The following is a 21,070-nucleotide window of genomic DNA, read 5'->3' on the forward strand; positions in this document are numbered from 1 at the left end:
TGACAGCCACAACAAGCGGTGGGCAAAAATTGCTAGCACCATCTGCTTAAGAACATAAAAACTGCCATACTGGGACAGACCGAAGATCCATCAAGCCCAGTATCCTGTTTCCAACAGTGACCAACTCAGATCCCAAGTACCTATCTAGATCCCAAGTAGTAAAACAGATTTTATGCTGCTTGTCCTAGGAATAAGCAGTGGATTTCCACAAGCCATCTCAATAATGACCTATGGACTTCTCCTTTAGGAAATTATCCAAGCCTTTTTTTTAAACCCCCGCTAAGCGATCAGATATTACCACATTCTCCGGAAACAAATTGCAGCACTAGTGTGACCAGGAACAGGTGGACCCTTATTCGATTCCGGTGTCAGATTCAACTTTCTTCCATTTTTCTGCTATCTTCTCAAAATCTATCTACTTTTCCTTATTTTCCCTTCCCATCTATCCATGTGTACCATCTCCTCCCTCTTTCTTCTCCCCTATTCCCATCTATCCATAAGAAGCATCTCCTCTCCCCTCCCTCTTTCTCCCCTTCCCCTCTATAAGAACATAAGACTTGCTTGGCCGAGGTATGAACAAGATCATACAGAGAATCCACTAAATAAGCAAGATTTGTATCCATGTGAGGAAATTCACAGAAGGAGACTCCAAGTACACTACTGCATCCACTGCTTGCTGAACCCAGTTAAGGCAAGCCCTAACATCATACAAACTGCATAAAGTAGCCTATAGGAAAAGCACTGAGAAATCAAAGGTTAGTTTCAAGGAACACTCCATCTTCCTGTCCTGCACATCTTTCAAGGCAATTTCACCTTCCACCAGTAAAAAGAGATTATGTACTCGTATTTACCCTGGTAAGCTCTTTTCCACTAGATAGGTGAGACATTCTAGACCAGGAGTGGGCAACTCCGGTCCTCGAGGGCCAGAATCCAGTCGGGTTTTCAGGATTTCCCCAATGAATATGCATTGAAAGAAGGGCATGCAAATAGATCTCATGCATATTCATTGGGGAAATCCTGAAAACCTGACTGGATTCCGGCCCTCGAGGACTGGAGTTGCCTACCCCTGTTCTAGACCTTAGGGTTATTTCCCCATACTCGCATGAGCTGCAGAAGAAATCTACTCCAGTTTTTTCACTCTGTCTCCAGTGTACATCATAGGCTAGCTTAGCACCCTCTAGCAGTTAGTACCCAAGCACAGAGAGACACACCCATCTGTAAAGTACAGGCACCTGTAATGACAGGCTAAACTAATGTTCAGCTCAAACAACTAAATGGTACCTTTAACTGCCAACATAGGCTTCGAAGGAGCTCAGAAACTACTCCCACAACAGGTGGAACATATTTACAAATTGCTCCCAACCAGAAAGGGATGACCGGTCTCCAAGAAACAGGAACCTGAATCAGAAATTTGAAAGCAGGCACATCAAGGACTGGGCGGGGGGTCTAGAATGTCTCACCTATCTACTGGAAAAGAGCTTACCAGGGTAAGTACATAATCTCTTTTTCCAGTGCAATAGATGAGATTCTAGACCCTAGGAACATACAAAAGCAGTCCCCCCAAAAAGCTAGGGTGGGCTGGCTGCGCCAGCCCTTAAGACTGAGGACTCGAAGGCAGAGTCACTGTCTGGCAGCAACATCCAAGAGAAGCCCACGTCACTACCCTGCAAATCTCCTCAGGAGAAATGGATCTAGCTTCAGCCCATGAAGAAGCTACACTCCTGGTTGAATGCGCCTTAACCGAGACAGGGGACTGTTTACCCACAAGAATATAAGTGGATGAAATGGCTCTACAGATCCACCTGGAGATCACTGCCTTAGAAGCGGGAGCACCTCGCTTAATAGAATGAATCAGCACATACAGATAGTCAGAAAGGCAAAACTCGTTAGTGACCTCCAAATAATGCAAGAGCGCCCTGCGCACGTCCATCTTCTGCAGCAGTCGATCCTGATGTTTGAACCTGTTGGCTGAAAAATAGGCAAACATACTTCCTTATTGACATGGAAAACCGAAACCACCTTCGGCAAAAAGGAAGGAACTGTCTGTAGGGAAATTTCATTCTCAGAAATTCTGAAAAAAAGGGTCTTGACACAACAATGCCTGCAATTCGGAAACCGTGCAGGCAGAAGTGATAGCGAGCAGAAAAAACGTCTTGAGTGTTAAATCCAGGAGAGAAGCATCCTGAAGAGGTTCAAAAGGAGCTCTGGCAAAGCCAGACAATACCACGTTAAGGTCCCATGCTGGGAACAGATTCTTAATAAGTGGCCGGACCCAAACAGCCCCCTTCAAAAACCGAGCAACATCCGAATGCATCGCCAATAGGACAGACCAGCCACCTGGACCCACAGAGACGCCACCGTGAGACATTTATCTAGACCCGCTTGGAGAAAAGCAAGGACCCGTGACACCAGAGCCAAATAAGGGTCCACCCATTCCTGGTCACACCAGTGTTGGAAGATCTTACACACCTTAGCGTAGGCCAACACCGTGGACGACTTCTTAAACCTGAGAAGCGTAACTATCACAGGCTCTGAATAGCCTCTATGTTCTAAGGCTGGGTGCTCAAGAGCCAAACCATAAGAGCAAAGTGACCCAGTTCCTCCATGGCTACCGGGCCCTGAGTAAGAAGGTCAGGATAGATGCTCAGGCACAGACTGCATTCCACACGCAGCCGCACCCGATCCACATACCACGGTCTTCGAGGCCAGTCAAGTGCCACCATAATGACATGGCCAGGATGAGTCGCAATCCTCCAAAGGGCCCGACCGATCATCGGCCAAGACAGAAATAAGTATAGAAGAACATATGGAGGCCACAGTTGCACTAGAGCATAGAGTCCCTCTCTTCCGGGCTCAGATCTGTGACTGAATAAGTGTGGAGCCTTCTTGTTTCGCACCGTGGCCATGAGGTCGAAGCAGGGCTGCCCCGAGTGCTTCACAATCGCTCAAAATGTCTGCTGTGATAGGGTCCACTCGCCTGGATTCACAGTCTGACGGCTGAGGAAGTCTGCTTGAATGTTGTCCACTTTGGCCACATGTGCCACCGTCAGTGCCAGGAGATGACGTTCCGTCCCAATGAAAAGAAGTCGAGCCTCCTGAGCCAAGGGAGAGCTCTTGGTTCCTCCCTGATGATTGACGGGCACTGTCGTCGCATTGCCTGTTCCTCCAGAGTCCTCTGCAATTATTTCAAGGCTAGACGAATGGCCCGGAGCTCCAGCCGGTTGATTGACCACTTCCGCTGTGACAGAGTGCAACAGCCCTGAAGGGGAAGATGATCACAGTGAGCCCCCCAGCCCCGAAAGCTAGAATCCATGATTACCACAATGCAGGATGCAATGTGTAACGAAACACCCTGGCAGAGTGACTGAGGACAAGGCCACCAGGTCATGCTCGCTCTGGCCTCCAGTGTCCACGGCAGTTTCATCTCTAAGGCATCTCGGTGGGGTGCCCAGCGAGATTGCAAGGCATTCTGAAGAGGATGCATGTGCGCCCTCACCCCAGGGAACCACATCCAGCGTGGCAACCATGGAACCCAGAACCTGTAAGTAGTCCCACGCAGAAGGAGCCACCGTCTTCAATAGCTCCGAAATCTGTGCACACAGCTTCTGTTTCTGAGCCTCGGGCAGGTAATATAATAATAATAATAATTTTATTTTTTATATACCGCCTGACCAGGAATGGTTCTAGGCGGTTCACAACAAGTAAAACTCAACATACAGCGAAGAATACAATTTAAAAATGGAAATACATCAGATAGTAAAACATGAGAAATGCATAAAATTTTAAAAGACAACAGAATGCATTAGGATACAAATTTATCAAATAATTAGGTCTTCAATAATTTTCTAAAATCAAGATAGGAGGAAGTTCCTAGCATAATTTTTCCACACCAAACATTCAGTTTAGCAGCCTGAAAAGAGAGAGTTCTTTCAAGAAACCTTTTATAACAACATAATTTAACAGAAGGGAATGTAAACAAACAAACTATGTGTAAACTTATTTGAGTGGTTCAAAGAAAAATGGGAAGCAAGGAAGCCAGGTGACAAGCCATATCGAAAAGAACTCCTAGGTATTCCAGCAACTGCATGGGCGTCAGATGACTCTTCCAGAAGTTGGCAATCCAGCCTAAGTCTTCCAGTATGTGGAGCACTCTCTCCAGCGTAGTTCACCCTTCTTCCAACGAAGGCGCTCTGATCAACCAATCACCCAGATAAGAGTGAACCTGCAACCCCATCTTCCTCAGATGAGCCGCTACTACCACAAACACTTTGGTGAAGGTCCGGGGCGTAGTTGCCAGCCCAAAGAGCAGGGCTGAAAACTGATAATGTTCATCCAGCACATGAAACCGCAGGAATTTGCGGTGGTCTGGAAAAATATGAATGTGCAAATACACCTCTGTAAGATCCAGGGAGGCCAGAAACTCCCCCAGAACCACTGCTGCAATGGCCGACTGCACGGTCTCCATCCAGAACTGAGGAATCTTCAGAGTCACATTGACGTGCTGCAGATCCAGAATAAGTCTCCAATCTTCTGATCCTTTCTTTGCACAATAAAGTAAACAGAGTATCTGCCTGAGCCCGAAAGTTCGCTTGACACCGGTTCTATTGCTCGAATATCTAGCTAGCATTGAACAGTAGCCTGGACTTTGTGCGCTTTGTCCGGTCTCCCGGCAGGAGAAGATACGGAGCAGTCTGAAAGGGGCTAGGCAAATTCCAGCTTGTAGCTTGAATGAATAATTTCCAAGACAATGCGCATCCAGGGAGGCAGAAACTCCGAGAGCTGGCCCCCTTGCGTCATTGTGTCTTATGAGCAGGTCAGGCAGGATGGGCGGTAGCAGGCTGAGAGTGCCTGTAGCCCACATACTGACCCTGGAACCCTGAAAAAATTTCTGCGATGAGGAAGGAGAATATTGCTTGTAGTCACAAAAATTTCACTGGGTGCCACAAAAGGCAAGATGCCCAGAACCCTTAGATTGTCTCTGGGCGATGGTCCATCACTGAATTCATGAGGTCATCCAGACCCTTTCCAAACAACAACTGCCCCTTAAAAAGCAGCCAAGTCAGAGTTGCCTTGATGGTGGAATCACCAGCCTACTGCCGAACCCAGAGACTATTTGTCCTGGGATAATATTCTGCACATGCATTTAAATTGCTCTCACAGCAATCGACTGGATGAGATTAGGGTGAGCCTCCGCTCAAATTATCTGAATGTCAACTTGGTTCTGTATCGATCACGCGTCCACAATCGGTCAACAGCGCTCCAGTCGGTATTAGCGATTATCTTTAGTTTATCCAGGCCTAAGACAGAGTTCATTTCTCTCTATCTCCACTGTTGGTAAATGCTTATAACCCAAAAGTCTCTGGATTCATCTGCTGCAGATGCCCAAAAAATCTCATTCCTATGCATATTCATTACGGATATCCTGAAAACCCGATCCACTGGTGGGCCATAAGGACTGGGAGTGAAGACCAAAAATTTATCAGATAACAGTTGTCCTGATTAAGGACCAATTTCTCTCTCATTTGTGCTCTAGCATCTCAGGCAGTTTATCACACAAGATTTCCCATCTAGTTCATATGCAGCACCCATTCTCCCTTATGTCTAACCAGAAGGTTTTGGAGTTAGAGGAGCAGCCTAGTAGTTAGAGCAGCAGATGCCAACCAGGGAAGCCAGGGTTCTAATCCTGCCACTCCCGATGACACTCCTTATGATACTGAGCAAGCCATTTCACCCTCCATGCAGCACTGCTTCAGGTACAACTTAAGACTATACATTCCTCTTGGAAAGGAACCAGCCCACCTAAGCTTGTGTATGTAACTTGATCTTCTTTTTTGAAAAGGTGGGTAATTAAAGCTAAAATTTAAAAATGCCAAATCTAAACAGCTACTAATACAAGCATGGCCAGTGTTCAAACATCTGAATTACTAAGTCCTCTAAGTAACCTGCCAGATAAACCAGGCCATATAAGCACCTGCATTTCCACTAGGACATCCAGGGGTCTTTTTATTAAGGTGCACTAACCAATTTAGCGCACGCTAAACGCTAAAGCGCCCATAGAATATAATGGATGCCTTAGCATTTAGCACGCCTTAATAAAAGGACCCCTTAGTTATTACTGTCCCTGCAGCCTGCTACTTTAATTCTGTCACCACAGTTAGTACTAATGAGGCTGCTGTCCACACAATCAGTGTCCAAAAGCTTTAATCAGAGCTAAAACAGAGCAGTCCTATGCCATTTATTCAAACAATGTGATTATACTTCATATCTATAATATTATCTATGCAGTTTAAAAGACAAGACAATCATAATCACATCAATTGTTAAATTAAAAATAAAAAGAGAGAAGAATATTTTAGTACAAAAGGAACCATCTAATACATCTAATTAGTTTAGAAGGCAGAACACCATTGCTCCCAGCAATCTACCTGTTTTCCACAACACTCGTGTAGCCTTTCCAGTCTTCTCCTGGAATGCTGCAATAAATAAAATAAAATAAGAAGAAAGACAGGCAAATAATAGCAAAACACAATTTATTTCTAATGAACACCCAATAGGGTTACATTTCGGCTCACCAGGCTGCATCAGGCTGTTAATGTGAACTATGCAAATTAAAACCAAATAATAATGATCATAAGAGTAATAAATAATCCAAACAAAACTCCATAAACATGAAACACATACTATTTAAATGTATAAAACGACAAAAAAAGCAGAATGAATAAATGTGGGAAGGGTGTAAAGGGCCCCCATATATAGCCAGTTTTCATTTAAAGCTTAGTTTAACTTGTTATCATAAGCTTTCAGTGCAACAAACATATTAGTGTAACAAGTAACTCCTCATGCCCAAATTTCATTGAAGATGCTGGCGCTATGTGTTATTCTATAAAGGGCATCCATCCTGGAACAGCCTTTATAAAATACCGTTCAGCAATGATTTTTTTTTCAGTTCCATTTATTAAATCCAGCTCAAAGAATAATAATAATAACAGTTTACCGCAGGACCGTGAAGTTCTATGCAGTTTACAAAGATTAAAAGATGATACAAATTGATTGAACTTAACAGAGGTGAAAGCTAGTGATAAACAGCTCTAGGGATCAGAGAAAGAGTTGTACGGATCGGCTGCCTATAAACTTCAGGAACAGATATGTTTTTAGGCATTTCCTGAATTCACCATAAGTAGTAGGCATAAGCAATTGTTCTAGAATCTAGATCTTTATCCCATAATGCTGCCTGATGTGAGAACAGGTGTGGATGGTGTCTTTTGAGTTTACATCTTCTAACTGAAGGGGAAACGAAATTCAAATGTGAGCTTCTCTTATGTCTGTTGGCTGAGAAGGAGAAAAGGTCAGTTATATATTTAGGGGCTAGACCATATAGTACCTACATTCCTTTCATCTGAATGTACACATTCCTGAAGGTAGTCAGAGCAGAGCAAAGGTGGAACTATGATGTATACACAGATACATGCACACTATTCCCCCTCCTCTTATTTATCATTTCTACAGCGCTACCAGATGCATACAGCCCTGCACACAAAGCACATAAAGCAGTACTTTCCAATCTTTTTGTGCTTGTGACCCCATGACTGCAGCCAGATAAAATTCTGTGACCACCTGGAGGTGCAGAATAATAATGTACTTATGGAAAGCCCAACTATGTCGTGATCCCAAAAGCAGGTTTTGACCTGACCCAGAGTTTGTAAGCTCTACTGAGCAGGGACTTTTCCCTTACAACAGAGTTTCACAATCTATTTGAAACAAACAGGGCAAATTAAGGAATAGGGAGTACATTTACTATGGGAATGATTAAAACAACATGGGTATTTAACAGGTTAATAAGGAGTTATGAGTTAAAAGCAGCTTCAAAAAGATAGTCTTTTAGCGTGGATTTGCTAAGTAAACTATATTACAGCAATCCAAAATACTTAGAGTTAACAAGTGTACCAACAGTCTAAAGAAGAAACATCAAAATATGGTCTAATAGTCTGTAGTTTCCACAACATATATAAACTTTTCCTTACTAAGCATCTGTATTTGAATTCATTGTGAGATTTGATCTAAAATAACTCAATTCTTATAGTAGGATTAATTGAGTACAAAATTCATTTCAAATGTATGCTTGTCTCTATTTCTTTCTTCTTACAAGGAGTAGTATTTTGGGTTTTCTGCGTTGAGTTTTAATTTAAAATTTGGTCATCCAAATTTCAACAGTTGTGATTGTGGTGGAAATTAACTGCATAGATTGAGAGAATGATGAATATATTGGACTTGCAACAGTAATATCATCAGCATAACTGTAAAATGTCACACCTAACTTAGATAACCTATCTCCCAGAGATGACCAGGGCCGCCATCAGGGCAGTACTACCAGTCCTGCATTCAGGGGCCCGGAGCTGACAGGGGGCCCGGGCTCCCCCAGGGTCCTAGGCCACAGTTCTTCAACCGCCGGTCCGCAGACTGGTGGCGGTCCGCAGGAAATTTTTGCTGGTCTGCGCAGGGCCGGCAAGATTGACTCCCTTCAATTTCCTGCCGGTCCGCACAGGGCCAGCAAGATCAACAGCTGAAGTCTGCGCTGGGCTGGAGAGATCTTGGGGAGCCTCCGACAGTGGCTTTCTCCCCTCTCTGCAGCTCTCCTTTACTTCCCAGCGCAGCGATTCACGAAGGCAGCATTGGGGCTTTTGCTGAGTCGCAGCTGCCTCTGATGATGCAACTTCCTCTTTCCTCAGAGACGGCGTGACCCAACAAAGGACCCAAGACTTCCTTCCTGAATCGCTGCGCTGGGAAGTAAGGAGAGCTGCTGGGAGGGGAGAAAGCCACTATTGGAGTCTGGGAAGCTGCTGGGCAAGGGAAAACAGAGACAGCTGCTACTGGAGAAGGAGAAAGAAAGATGCTGCTGGGAGGGGAGGAGGGAAAGGAGTCTGGGAAGCTGCTGGGCAAGGGAAAAAAAGGGACAGCTGCTACTGGACCTGGAGGGAAGGAGAAGGAGAGATGCTGCTGGGAGGGGAGGAGGGAAAGGAGTCTGGGAAGCTGCTGGGCAAGGGAAAAAAAAGGGGCAGCTGCTACTGGACCTGGAGGGAAGCTTGTGGGCAAGGGAAAAAAAAGGGTCAGCTGCTACTGGAGAGGGAGGAGAAATGCTGCTGGGAGGGGAGGAAGGGAAGAGAGTTACTGCTGGACAGGAGGAGGAGGGAAGGGAGAAAGAAAAAAGGAAGGTAACAGCTGGCAGAGAGATTAGAGGAGGGGAAGGGGAGACACAGGCATGAGAAAGTAGAGAGATTGATGATAGGAAGGGGTCAGCAGAAAAATAAGCAGAGAGGGACAACGATGATAGATCTGGTGTAGGAGAGATAAAAATGAAGAGAGCAGTGAAGCTGGAATGAATCATGTAAAAAGGAGAGAGGGGGCACAAGCTGGATGGAAAGGGGAGAGGGGCATAGAAAGAAGACAGATACCATATGGAAGGGGGAGAGGACAGACAGTGGATGGAAGGGGCAGATGCTGGATTGAAGAGACAGAGAGGGCAGGTGCTGGAAGGAAGAGAGTGAAAAGAAGATTGAAAGCAGAAACCAGAGACGACAAAAGGTAGAAAAAAATAATTTTATTTCTATTTTGTGATTAGAATATATCAGATTTGAAATATATATCCTGCCTGAGCTGGTGTTAGACATAACTGGGGCTGCAAAACCCAGGCAGTGCTTCTTTAGCTTCCAGCTGGCTTAAGGCGCTCTCTGACCAGGGGGCAGTTGCTCTAGTTGCATTCCCCTAAAACTATTCCTGTCATGTGTGACTGCAGTATTCTGTTAGCATGATATTTCTGTGTAGCATTCTGTAATAATTTGGCTTGTTCAGTTTTCTTGATAGTAGAGGGGATATATGTGAAGGGGAGGGGAGATAGGGGTTTTGTTGATCCTTGCTCTGAATTATTTGTATTTATAAAATGACAATTGTACAGAATATTGTTTCTTTTTATACTTTAATAAAATACATTCAATATAAAATCATAACTGAGGCTTGTGTGGATGGGATCAGATGATTTGTGGGGGCGGAAACTGGGTTTTTTAATTTTAGTCCTAGTAATTTGCCGGTCCACAAAATAATTCTTTTTTTTCTGCCGGTCCACGGGTGTAAAAAGGTTGAAGAACACTGTCCTAGGCCACCATAGCACAAATTCAGGTATTATGCTTCTGCTGTGCACAATAAACAATAAACACTGCTGTCATACTTTTTTTTGTCCCCTGCCGATTTCCTGATAGCACCCCCCCGGACAAAAGTGGATCTGTCTACTTGGCCTGCGGCTGCAGCCGGCGATATACTAGGTGCGTGCCTCTCGTCTCCTGACTCCTTCACCAAGGCCCGCCCTGTCTCCACTCCGACTGGCTTGGGCTTAGGGTGCCTAGCCAATCAGGAGACACATCACTTGCCTGCCACTGAATCTGCGAGAGCGGGTCGGCCGGATGACGTCACCACGTCTCTAAGACAGGACGAGAGGAACAGCACGAGGAGCTGCAGAACTAGTAAGGCAGTGATCAATTTAAACATGCACCTTTCTTCTTCCATCCCATAACACACACAGCCTGGTGGTGATGATTATCAGATTGATTCATGAATATATAATGATGTTATGAGTGTGCACCTCTTCCTTCCCATCCTCCTTAGCATGACACATACAGCATGTTACATTGTATGGCAATTACTCTTTCCATTTTGTAAATGTAGCATAACGAATTCCACCAGAAGGTATAGTTTAGTCTACTGTAATTTTTCCAATTACTGGTAATATGTTGTATGGCGTCTCCTCTCATGATCAATAAAAGTTTATTATTGCTTGATGAAATTTGACTTTTTGTTCTCATTGACATACCGAACATTATTGTAACATATGATAATGTTACATGGTTTTCCAATAAACAATTAATTTGAGACCAGATTGATTTCCAAAATGCAAGAATATTAAATGATCTAAAGTCCATGCTTCCAGATTACAATGCCAGCATCTATTAGACTTAGAGCTATCCAACTTTTGTAATCTAACTGGAGTCCAAAATGCTCTATGCAAAAGAAAAAAACCAAGTTTGTCTCATAGATGCAGACATCGTAGATCTCATTCTCCAAGACCAAATTTGTGGCCATTGAGATGCAGTAATTTGATGCTTTATCTCAATGCTCCAGAAGTCCCCAAGTCCATTTTTAGGTTTTTTATTTATAAATTCATTTATTAATTTATACCACTGTGCGGCCTGATGACCCAAGAAGTCCACCTGAAAGCATAAGAACTCCAGACTATACTGATTATTGAGATTTTTCCTTTCAGTTGCTTCAGTTGCAACCATCTAAAAGCTTTGTGATTTATTAAGACCATATTTATGTTGCAACTGTGAAAAGTCAAGCAGCTTACCATTTGAAATAACATCGTCCAAAATTTGTATACCTGCAATCATCCAATACTTCCAGATGACCTTAAATCCGTCAATTTGAATCTTGGAGTTTAACCATATAGTTTGATTAGTTGATTTATAGATTGGAATAGGTGTTAAATTACTAACATATCGGAGAGTTTTCCATGTATCCATAAATATTTTGTTTTCTTTATATAACCTAGGCATTTTAATACTAAGAACATGACATAGTCTCAAAGGGAACATGAGTCGCATTCCAACCACAACCAATCTGAAGTATTATCAATGAGCTCTGGGAGGACCCAATACATACCAATACATAGCCTGATTGGCCCAGATGCCTAACCTGGGCCAATCAGGCCTTAGGATTAGTGGGGATGGATGGACCCGCTATGCCTAAGGCCTGATTGGTCCAGGCTTCTAGAGCCTGGGCCAATCAGGCCTTAGATTTAGCGGGGATGGGCCAGGAAGGGGCGGGCCCGTCTCATTTCCACAAGGCGGGCCTGTCGGCTGGATGGCAGCAAGATCCGTCCAGCCGACCAACATTTAAAGATTAGTTGGGGGAGGGAGGTTAGTTGGGGGGGGGGTCGATAGCATGGGGGGTTCGGAGGGGGTCCGGCTTTCCAGCAGGAGGAGTTGGGCATCATCCTGCCGGCGATTACAAGTTGGGGGGAAGGGGGGGTCCGTGGTTCCGGCAGGAGGAGTTGGGCATCCTCCTGCCAGCGATTATGAGTTTGGGGGGGAGAGGGGGTCTTGGGTTCCGGCAGGAAGAGTTGGGCATCCTCCTGCTAGCGATTACGAGTTTGGGGGGGAGGGGGGTCTGGGGTTCCGGCAGGAGGAGTTGGGCATCCTCCTGCCGGTGATGGGACAGGCGGCCGCTATACTTATTGCAGCAGGGAGATCTCTTGTTGCGATAAGTATAGCGGCCGCGTCTACTTACAATGTAGACCAGCATTTTGCTGGCCTACATTTTAAGCATCTCTTCCTCTACTAGGGAGACGAGTAGGGACGCTTAGGCGTCTGCGGGCCTCCCTAGGCTCCCGGAGGCGCCTTCAATATAGGCGGCCTGCCTGGGGAGCATTTTTTTTAAAAACGTGCATCCCGATTGGTTGATTAGACAGCTGTAGGACGCCTACAACTGCCTAAAATCGGGATGGCGCTTTTCAGAATCAGGGCCTCAGGGTCTATCTGCATCTACATTCCAGAGTCAGATTGATATAATTTCCCGTAGGCCTTTGCTGACATTAGTTATGCCAACCGAAAATGCTGATTGCTAGCAACAGCTATGCTGATAATGGTAGCCTTAAATGCATCCCATAATATTTCTATGGTAATTTCTTCTGAAGTATTAATTTGAAAAAATTCAATCATTTTTAATTTAAATTCATCAAGGAAATTTGAATCTACAATCAATGTATTATCGAACCTCCAAACAAACCTGCTATATTCTTGCTCATCAAACTTAAATTCAATCCATACGCCTCCATGATCAGACAAAATGATAGGATCAATGGAGGCTTTTGTCACTTGTTGTACTAAGTGATTTGAGACAAAAATATAATCTATTCTTGAAAAGCTTCTGTATTATTTAAACCCTTGAAGTGTGGTGATGGTTTCACTGCTTTATTCACTAGAGCAGGGGTGCCCACACTTTTTTGGCTTGCGAGCTACTTTCAAAATGACCAAGTCAAAATGATCTACCAACAATAAAATTTTAAAAAAGCACAAAACACACTGTACGCAGAGAAAATGTTAATTATCATTTGTATTCGGAGTTTTTTTCAGAGGTCAAGGCAGATGACTTAAAAATATGCAATGTCACCTCAGTAACAACTATACAAAAATAGACAAATATACCCCCTCCCCTTTTATTAAACTGCGATAGCAGTTTTTAGCGCAGGAAGCTATGCTGAATGCCCTGCGCTGTTCTCGATGCTTATAGGCTCCCTGCGCTAAAAACTGCTATTGCGGTTTAGTAAAAGGGGGCCATAGTGCAAAATACAGACAGCAGATATAAATTCTCAAAACGGACACATTTTAATCACTAAATTGAAAATAAAATCATTTTTCCTACCTTTTTGTCTGGTGATTTCATGAGTCTCTGGCTACACTTCCTTCTTCTGTAAAACCAGTATTACTTTCTTTCTGCCTTTCTTTCTCTCTCCCTCTGCCCCCCCCTCTTTCTTTCTCTCTCCCCATGCCCCCCCTCCTCTATTTCTGCCTGTCTTTCTCTCTCCCCCTGCCTGCCTTTCTTTCTCTCTCCCCATGCCCCCTCAAGCCATCGTACTGATTTCTCTACTTCCTGATTCTTTCCCTACCCCCACCCCCAAGCCAACAATGCGATTTCTCCCTGCTTCTTCCCCGAGCCAGGCCTGGCGCATACAAGTGCCGGACTCACAAAACTTCACCTCCGGCGTCAATTCTAATGCGGGGAAGAAGTTCCAGGCCAGCCAGGCAGCAATTGGCTGACCCAGAACTTCCTCTCCGACATCAGAATTGATGTCGGAGGTGAAGTTTTGTGAGTCCGGCGCTTGTACGCACCAGGCCTGGCTTGGGGAAGCAGCAGAGAGAAAAAGATCGCAAAGGCAACGCGATCGACTTGCATTGCCTTTGCGATCTACTGGTCGATTGCGATAGTCCTTTTGGGCACCCCGCACTAGACCTTAGATTTAGGCTGCATAGATAAGCAGAGGAGCCAGGAAAGAAGTACTGTCATCACTACACAGATCAGAGATGATCACAGAAGAAAATCTCGATAGTCAATGTGATAATGCAGTGGGGGAAAAAAATAGGGCTAGATTCACTAACCTGCCCGATTGTGCCAAATCTGTGGCAGGCTGATGAATTCACAAAGAGCCAGCATGCAAAAGGGGCGATCGGAGGAACGCCGACTACACGGATCGCTAGTGAGCGATCTTGACGCATGCGTAGACCATCTGCTTTTCCTGTAGATGGTCTGCGCATGCTCTCCGCGATGGAAACTGACATCTGCAAAATGTCGGGTTGGGGGGGAAGAAAAGGCATAAGAACAAGCAGGAGGCTGCAACTGCTTTTTATTTTCGTGAGCCTGTGGTTTTAATCCACGGGTTAAAACCACAGGCTCGTGCTGCAGAGAGTGGGGCAGAGAAGAGTTGGGGCAGCCAGCAAAAGTCAGGGCAGAGCGCGGGGTGGCAAACAGGAGAATTGCAGCAGAGAGCTTTTTTTTATGTCAGCAGAGCAGGAGAATCGCGGCAGAACAGGAGATGCGTTGCTCGGGACAAAGAGCAGGGTTGGTGGACGTTAGCTGGGATTTCAGCTGTAAATGAGCTGGGATTTCAGCTGTAAATGAGTTGGAAGTTGGAAAATAAAAACACCCAGAGAATTTAAGCTTGGCGGCTTCTGAATTTTTGCCTGCCTGCACAGCTTCTGAAACTCAGGAGCAGGAGAGTTGGGGCAGAGAGCAGGGTGGTCTGAGCGGGGTTTTTGCACAAGCGACTGGTCCTCACCAGTCGCTTGTTTTTGGATCGGCCAACCAGTCGGTATGCCTGAAAAATGTTTAGTGAATCACGTATTTCCTACTTTGCATGCTGTTTCCCTTCATTTGCATGCATGGATCGGAATCGGAGCAGAGGAGAGGTTAGTGATCAGAGTAGTCTATGGACGTATTAGCGTGCACTAAATCAATTAGCATGTGCTAAATCGGCTACCGCACCTTAGTAAAAGGACCAATTAATGTGGACAAATGTACATTGGGAAGAATAACCCAAATCACAGTTACTGGATGCTAGGGTCCACCTTAAGAGTTAGCACCCAAAAAAATGCTGGGTGTCATTGTAGACAATACAATTAAACCTTCAGCCCACTGTGTGGCGGCGGTCAGGAAAGCAAACAGGATTCTGTATATTTATTTTAAAGAGGGTTAACAAGACTAAGAGTGTTATATTGCCTGTGTATCATTCCATGCTACGACCTCACCCAGAGTATTGCGTTCAATTCTTGCCTCCTTATCTCAAGATATAGTGGCACTGGAAAAGATTTAGAGAAGAGCAACCAATATGATAAAGGGATGGAACTCCTCTCATATGAGGAAAGACTAAAAGGATTAGGTCTCTTCAGCTTGGAAAAGAGATGGTTGAGGGAAGATATGATTGAAGTGTACCAAATCCTGAGTGCAGCACAACGGATACAAGTGGATCAATTTTTCACTCCGTCAAAAATTACAAAGTCTAGGGGACACTCAAAGTTACTGGGGAAATACTTTTAAAACCAATAGGAGGAAATTTTTTCACTCAGAGAATAATTAAGCTCTGGAATGCATTGTCAGAGGTTGTGGAAAGAGCAGATAGCATAGCTGGTATTAAGAAAGATTTTGACGATTTCCTGGAGGAAAAGTCCATAGACTTATTGAGAAAGACATGGGGGAAGCCACTGCTTGCCCTGAATCGGTAGCATGAAATGTTGCTATTCCTGAGTTTTGGCTAGGTACTAGTTATCTAGATTGGCCACTGTGAGAACAGGCTACTAGAGCATTGGTCTAACTCAGAAGGCTATTCTTATGTTCTTAAGGGTGATGGATGCATGGGAAAACCTCCAGATGGAAGCGGTGAAGGGCTTATCTGAATTCAAGAAAGGGACAGGTATCTGGCCCTTCATTAATCAAAGAAGCTATTCTATCCCAAAGAGAAAGTATGAAACTCTGTCATTCAATGGCTAAATCCTAAACACAAACTGAAATTCGTCAATCTACAAATAAATCTTCTCAAAATAGAGATATGACTTGTGTGAGGTGTATAAGATTACCTTTCAAACCATGATTTTATACTCTGCATTAAGGCCTCATTAGGATATACTTGGTTATTTCTCATATACCAAAGAACTTCCATAAGTTCATTTTTGAATATGCCATCATCTTTCAAAGCCTTGCCAGTGTCAAAAAATGCCTTCAGCGTGTCAAACCTGGGTGTCAAATTATTTTCCAGCATTTCATGATATAGTCCCCAGGCAATTTTCCCTTTTTTCTTATCAAGAGCCCCCTGGATGCAACTGCCATAGCTTCTGCTTGATGGCGTTTCTATTTTTTTCATAGCTTCTAACAGAGATAGGCTCTCTTCCCAACGATCGGTTTGGCTAAAACCTTTGATAAAAAGAGTATATGCGCCTTTTTCCCATCTCTTAAACCTTGTTTTCATTATTTCATAGATATCAAAAATTTCTGATGTTTGATTCTGCATTACACACAGACACAGGTACTTTTGAAGTAATTTATAATCAATGCTGTTCTCCCTTGCAGCAAAGACCAAAAGAGACTTAGCCACATTTATGTCACCATTGGAAGCTATTATTTGTAACATCATTCGATATTCAAATTGTTCAATACTAATCGATTCTTCTTTAAGTATCTTCCATTCATCTGCAAATAATGGCTTGGCGGGAACTTCAATTATGTTTCCTTTATAAACATGTGTTTTACCATCATTTGTTTCTTCCGTTTCTTTTTGATTAAATTTCGATCTCCTTTTAGCAGCACCAGCAGCAAATGCTGAAAAGGGAAATCCTGTTTTATAACTTGCTCTTCTCGGTTTAGCATTCTTGACTGAAGGAGGTTTTTGATAGTTCTCTGGACCTGCGAATTTAGGCGATGTGGTGAAAGGGAAACAGCCCAGATTATAAAGATATAGTCTGTAAAACGGAGGGAAAAGGGCAACAGGCTCCCGGTGACACTCTATAGCACGAAAAAACAAGCCACTCCTCGCTATGGCTTTAAATGCACATAAAGACATAATGGTTTCTCCGGGACAAGTCCTGTTTTCTAGGGCTGTTTAGGGCGTCCAGGCGGCTTTTTCCAAATTGCTCTTCTGTATGGTTTTGGGGCTGTCCGACAGCAGCCTGGGAACTGCCAACAGAAGAAACACGCGCGACGGATGTGCTGTCCTCTGCCCCGGAACAGGAATTGACGTCAGCGGAGCCATGGTGAACCATTGAGGCATGGACTGGAAACGGATGTTAAGGAACAAGCTGGAAAACTCGAATAAACGTAAGTAGAAAACCGGAGCCATGAGGAAGAGTGATCCCCTAACACTTTTCATTGAGCAGCGAGCTGTGGTAATCTTGTTGTAGCCGGCTCGGTTCATTGTGTATTCAGAGAGGGGTGCAAGAGCTCATTGGAGTCCCTTCTAGAGACGATCTCATTGGGGGTTGGTACAGTAAGGCGGCTGGTATCTACTGTAATTCAGAGAAATAAAGGTTAATCACGAATTAAATAAGGGGCTACTTTTCTTTCTTTCTTTTTTTTTTACTAGACTGATTTAATGTATGACTGACCATTGCTCCGTTCTCCAAGTCAGTACAGTACACGGCTAAATCTGACGTTACTAGAAACAAAGATGATTCATAAAAATGATCATAATTTGAAATGTAGTAGAAATGTGTGGCTAAATTCAGAATCAGGAAGCTTTATTGGATTGGCATCTGTATGTGTTTCCAAAGAAATACAGAGACGCCAAACTTGCAGATCTATTTATCATCCCTGTGCTGAAGATTGAAAGCCAATGAGTGAGGTTTTTCTTGTGTCATTCTGGACAAGCTGTACAGAAGGAATCCACTCCAGATTTTCAACTCCTCCTCCTACAGAGGGCTCTGCTGCCTCCTTCAGTTTTTCCATTGCAGACGAGCCAGAAGGTGTCTTTCTGATATGCTCCGTATATTTCTTTAGTATTTTTCACGGCTATCGGTGCACCAGAGCTTGCCAGTTCGGAGGAGAACTCTGCCTGCATGGAGAAGAAGCAGACTTGGGTCTGCAGCCCGCAGGTTAACCCCTAGGGGATCTGTTTGGCCAATCTGCAGAGATCTTTGTGGAGATCAGTACCCCTAGTACCTTAGCTTGCCTACTGAATCACAGGGGCTTGAGCACAGGCTGTTGGCAGCCACTGGGGCTCTTCAGGGTGCTGGCTGTGATTTTGCCTCCTCCCCTTTGCGTGTGTGATTCTGGAGGGGGTTGAGGATCAGCAGGGCTCTTCAGGGTGCCGGCTGTGATTTTTGCCTTCTCTACTTTTCATGCGTGGTTCTGCAAGGGTTGAGGATTAGTCTGACCTCGGTCCGGCTAGCAGCTCGAATATCTCAGTATTAGAGGAATAGCTGATGCAGGCTGCATCACCTTTAGAGCACATGTCACAGTGAATAAGGCTATTACAGCTTATGGGCAAAATTGGGGGAATCTGAAAATCCTGTTTTTAAGGGTTTCTGCCACCCCCTATAGTGTCTCCACCTGTAAAATCCTGTTTTCTGGGTTTCTTTTACTTTTGGACAAGTTGTTTTTGAGCCTTTTTTTGGTTCTAAAATGCTTCCACTGTGACCATCTGGATTTCTTGAATTTTTTTCCCCAAGTTCTCCAGAACTTTCAAATCACTTTGTTTTGCCTCAAAACTGGCAGGGATAGAGTCCTCAGGCTCTTTTACCCCTAATTCATGCCAGAGTTGCATTGGATGGTCGCTTGAAGAGCTGCCTTGCACCATGTGCCACACAGCACATGAAAGGGAGGTGCGAGTGTCCAGCTTAGCTTCCTCTTTGGTCTCTAGAGCTGAGGAACTGTTTTTTTTTTTTTTTGGGGGGGGGGCCTTTCTGCTTGGAGAAAATCCCTTCCAAAGCCCCAGAATAGCAGCATACCTAAGCGCAAGAGCACAGAGGCCATGGAGCCCAAGAAACATAAGACAGAGTTGCCTAGAGGGAACTCACTGCTGCCTAGTAATGCCTTTTCTCCTGAATTTGTTAATTTGATGTGGAGAGCTTATTTAGATAGCCAGGACACTCGTATGAAGTCTGGCAGTGAGTCAGAGGTCGTGCAGGGGGCTTGGACTCTTAGGGTGCATTGGCAGCATTGCCAGAAGCTGACCAGGATTCTGTGGATCTTTCTGACAGGGATTCAGAAGCCGAGGGGGTCTATCTGCATGCCTTTGCTCTAACAGAGCAAGTCTTCCCTATTGGAAGATATGGGGGTCACATGCAGGAGTGAATATGCAGGACGCAATAGGGACACTTGATAAGGGGAAGATACTACTGTACATCAACTTTTCAAGCCTTTGGAACTATTAGAAATCTTTACTAACTCCCTCCGGGAGCTCCAGTTAGACTCCCAGTAGGCTCCTTCCATTCATTCAATTTTCTATACCATTTTCTCAAGGGAGCTCAGAACAGTTTACATAAATTTATTCAGGTACCCAAGCATTTTTCCCTGTCTATTCTGGTGGGCTAACAGTCTTATCTAATATACCTGAGGTAATGGGAGAATTAAGTGACTTGTCCAGGATCACAAGGAGCAGTGTGGGTTTGAACTTACAACCTCGGAGCTGAGGCTGTAGCTTTAACCACTGCACCACACTCTCACCCACTCTATGATCTTTCCTCAGTGGAGTGAGAGCACAGCCCACGGTCTCTTTTCCTGACATTCTGATATGAGTGTGTTAGTTACAGAGCATGCTCCTGAGGGTTCTTTAAAGGTAGCCAAAACAATGTCTAGGCTGTATCCTATGGCAAAGGAGTGTCAACAGATTTTCACTCAGCCTAAGGTGGATTCTTAAGTGGCTCAGGTATCCAAGCTCACATCCCTGCCAAGTGAAGGCAATGTAATATTAAAGGATACATTGGATTGCAGAGTGGATGTGGTTCTAAAATGGCAGTTCGAAGTTTTGGCTTTAGGATTCAAAGTAGCTGCAGCAGCCTCGTTTGTGGCATGTGCTTGTCATTCCAAGATGTGTGGGCTTACCCTGGCAGAGGGCAAGCATTTGCCCTATCTTATATTAGCAGAGTCATGAGCAAAATCTCATCTTATTCCATTTCAGCCTGCAGAATACTCTGGATTGGGCAATGGTGGGAGCTTCCACCTCCAAGGTTACCCTCAGCAGACTCCCTTTCAAAGGACAGATGTTGTTAGGAAAGGGTCTGAACAACCTGAGAGCCAGCATGGCAGATCGCCAGCCCAAATCTCTGCCTGACAATAGATTGCAAGCCTCCAGAGATTATGGGCAGACTAATGTTCATAATTTCAGGCACTTATGACAGTATTCAGGAGGAGACTCATTAGCTCAGAGGTCCTCTCAGGGCCTAGGTGAAGCCAAGCTTCTGGTTCTCATACCACTTGTTAAACAGTGGGCAACCTATCTTGCGAAACTTCTCATCCCATATAAACCTCTGCAATCACTGAGGTTGTCAACTTTAAATAGGTTGACAGTGCAGTGCCATCAATTCACTTGTTCAAACTTAAGTCAACTCAAAATTCTGCATTTTTTGCATCAGTACCTTTCTTGTGGAATTCACTTCCTAATGAACTTCGCGGTGAATTTATTTACAGTATATTACATTTAGAGCCAAACTAAAAATTACTTATTTGGAGTGGCTTTTCCTTCTTAGTTTTTTTTGGGGGGTGGGTTTTCATTAAACATGTTTTTAATTTCTTTTATGATTTGGTTTTAATTCTCAATTAAGCATCTCTCAATACAGCAACTAAATGTTTTTTTCCTCTTTTTATTCTTATATCATGATTATTTGGTGTTCTTTTCCTTTTTAATTGATGTACACCCCACTGATGTTATAACAAAGAGTGGTATATAAATACAAATAAACATAAACTTCACCCTCCAAGTAAGTACTATGATGCCAGGGCCAAAGCCTTCCTCCTGTGCTGATCTGGAGGGACTAAAAGAAAG

The 21,070-nt window shown here is 44.2% G+C and overlaps 2 protein-coding genes across 7 annotated transcripts in view; one reads left to right on the plus strand and one right to left on the minus strand.

The window, feature by feature from the left end:
- The window catches only part of PRORP (protein only RNase P catalytic subunit), a 137,949-nt gene extending 120,586 nt beyond the window's left edge, over positions 1-17,363 (minus strand). Inside the window, exons 1-2 of one of the 4 annotated variants that reach the window (XM_033952468.1) lie at positions 16,173-17,361; positions 6,426-6,473 (exon numbers count right to left, since the gene is read on the minus strand). In XM_033952468.1, the coding sequence (XP_033808359.1) occupies positions 6,426-6,473; positions 16,173-17,152 (1,028 nt within the window). In that variant the 5' untranslated portion in view covers positions 17,153-17,361. Of the gene's footprint in view, positions 1-6,425; positions 6,474-16,172 lie in introns of all 4 variants that reach the window. The other 3 variants (XM_033952469.1, XM_033952470.1, XM_033952471.1) reach the window with 3 other exon arrangements.
- PPP2R3C (protein phosphatase 2 regulatory subunit B''gamma) overlaps positions 17,169-21,070 on the plus strand; it is a 109,044-nt gene continuing 105,142 nt past the window's right edge. Inside the window, exon 1 of one of the 3 annotated variants that reach the window (XM_033952473.1) lies at positions 17,169-17,406. In XM_033952473.1, the coding sequence (XP_033808364.1) occupies positions 17,358-17,406 (49 nt within the window). In that variant the 5' untranslated portion in view covers positions 17,169-17,357. Of the gene's footprint in view, positions 17,407-17,455; positions 17,475-21,070 lie in introns of those variants that run through there. The other 2 variants (XM_033952472.1, XM_033952474.1) reach the window with 2 other exon arrangements.

This window comes from Geotrypetes seraphini, chromosome 7 (genome assembly GCF_902459505.1).
Source record: "Geotrypetes seraphini chromosome 7, aGeoSer1.1, whole genome shotgun sequence".
NCBI lineage: Eukaryota > Metazoa > Chordata > Amphibia > Gymnophiona > Dermophiidae > Geotrypetes > Geotrypetes seraphini.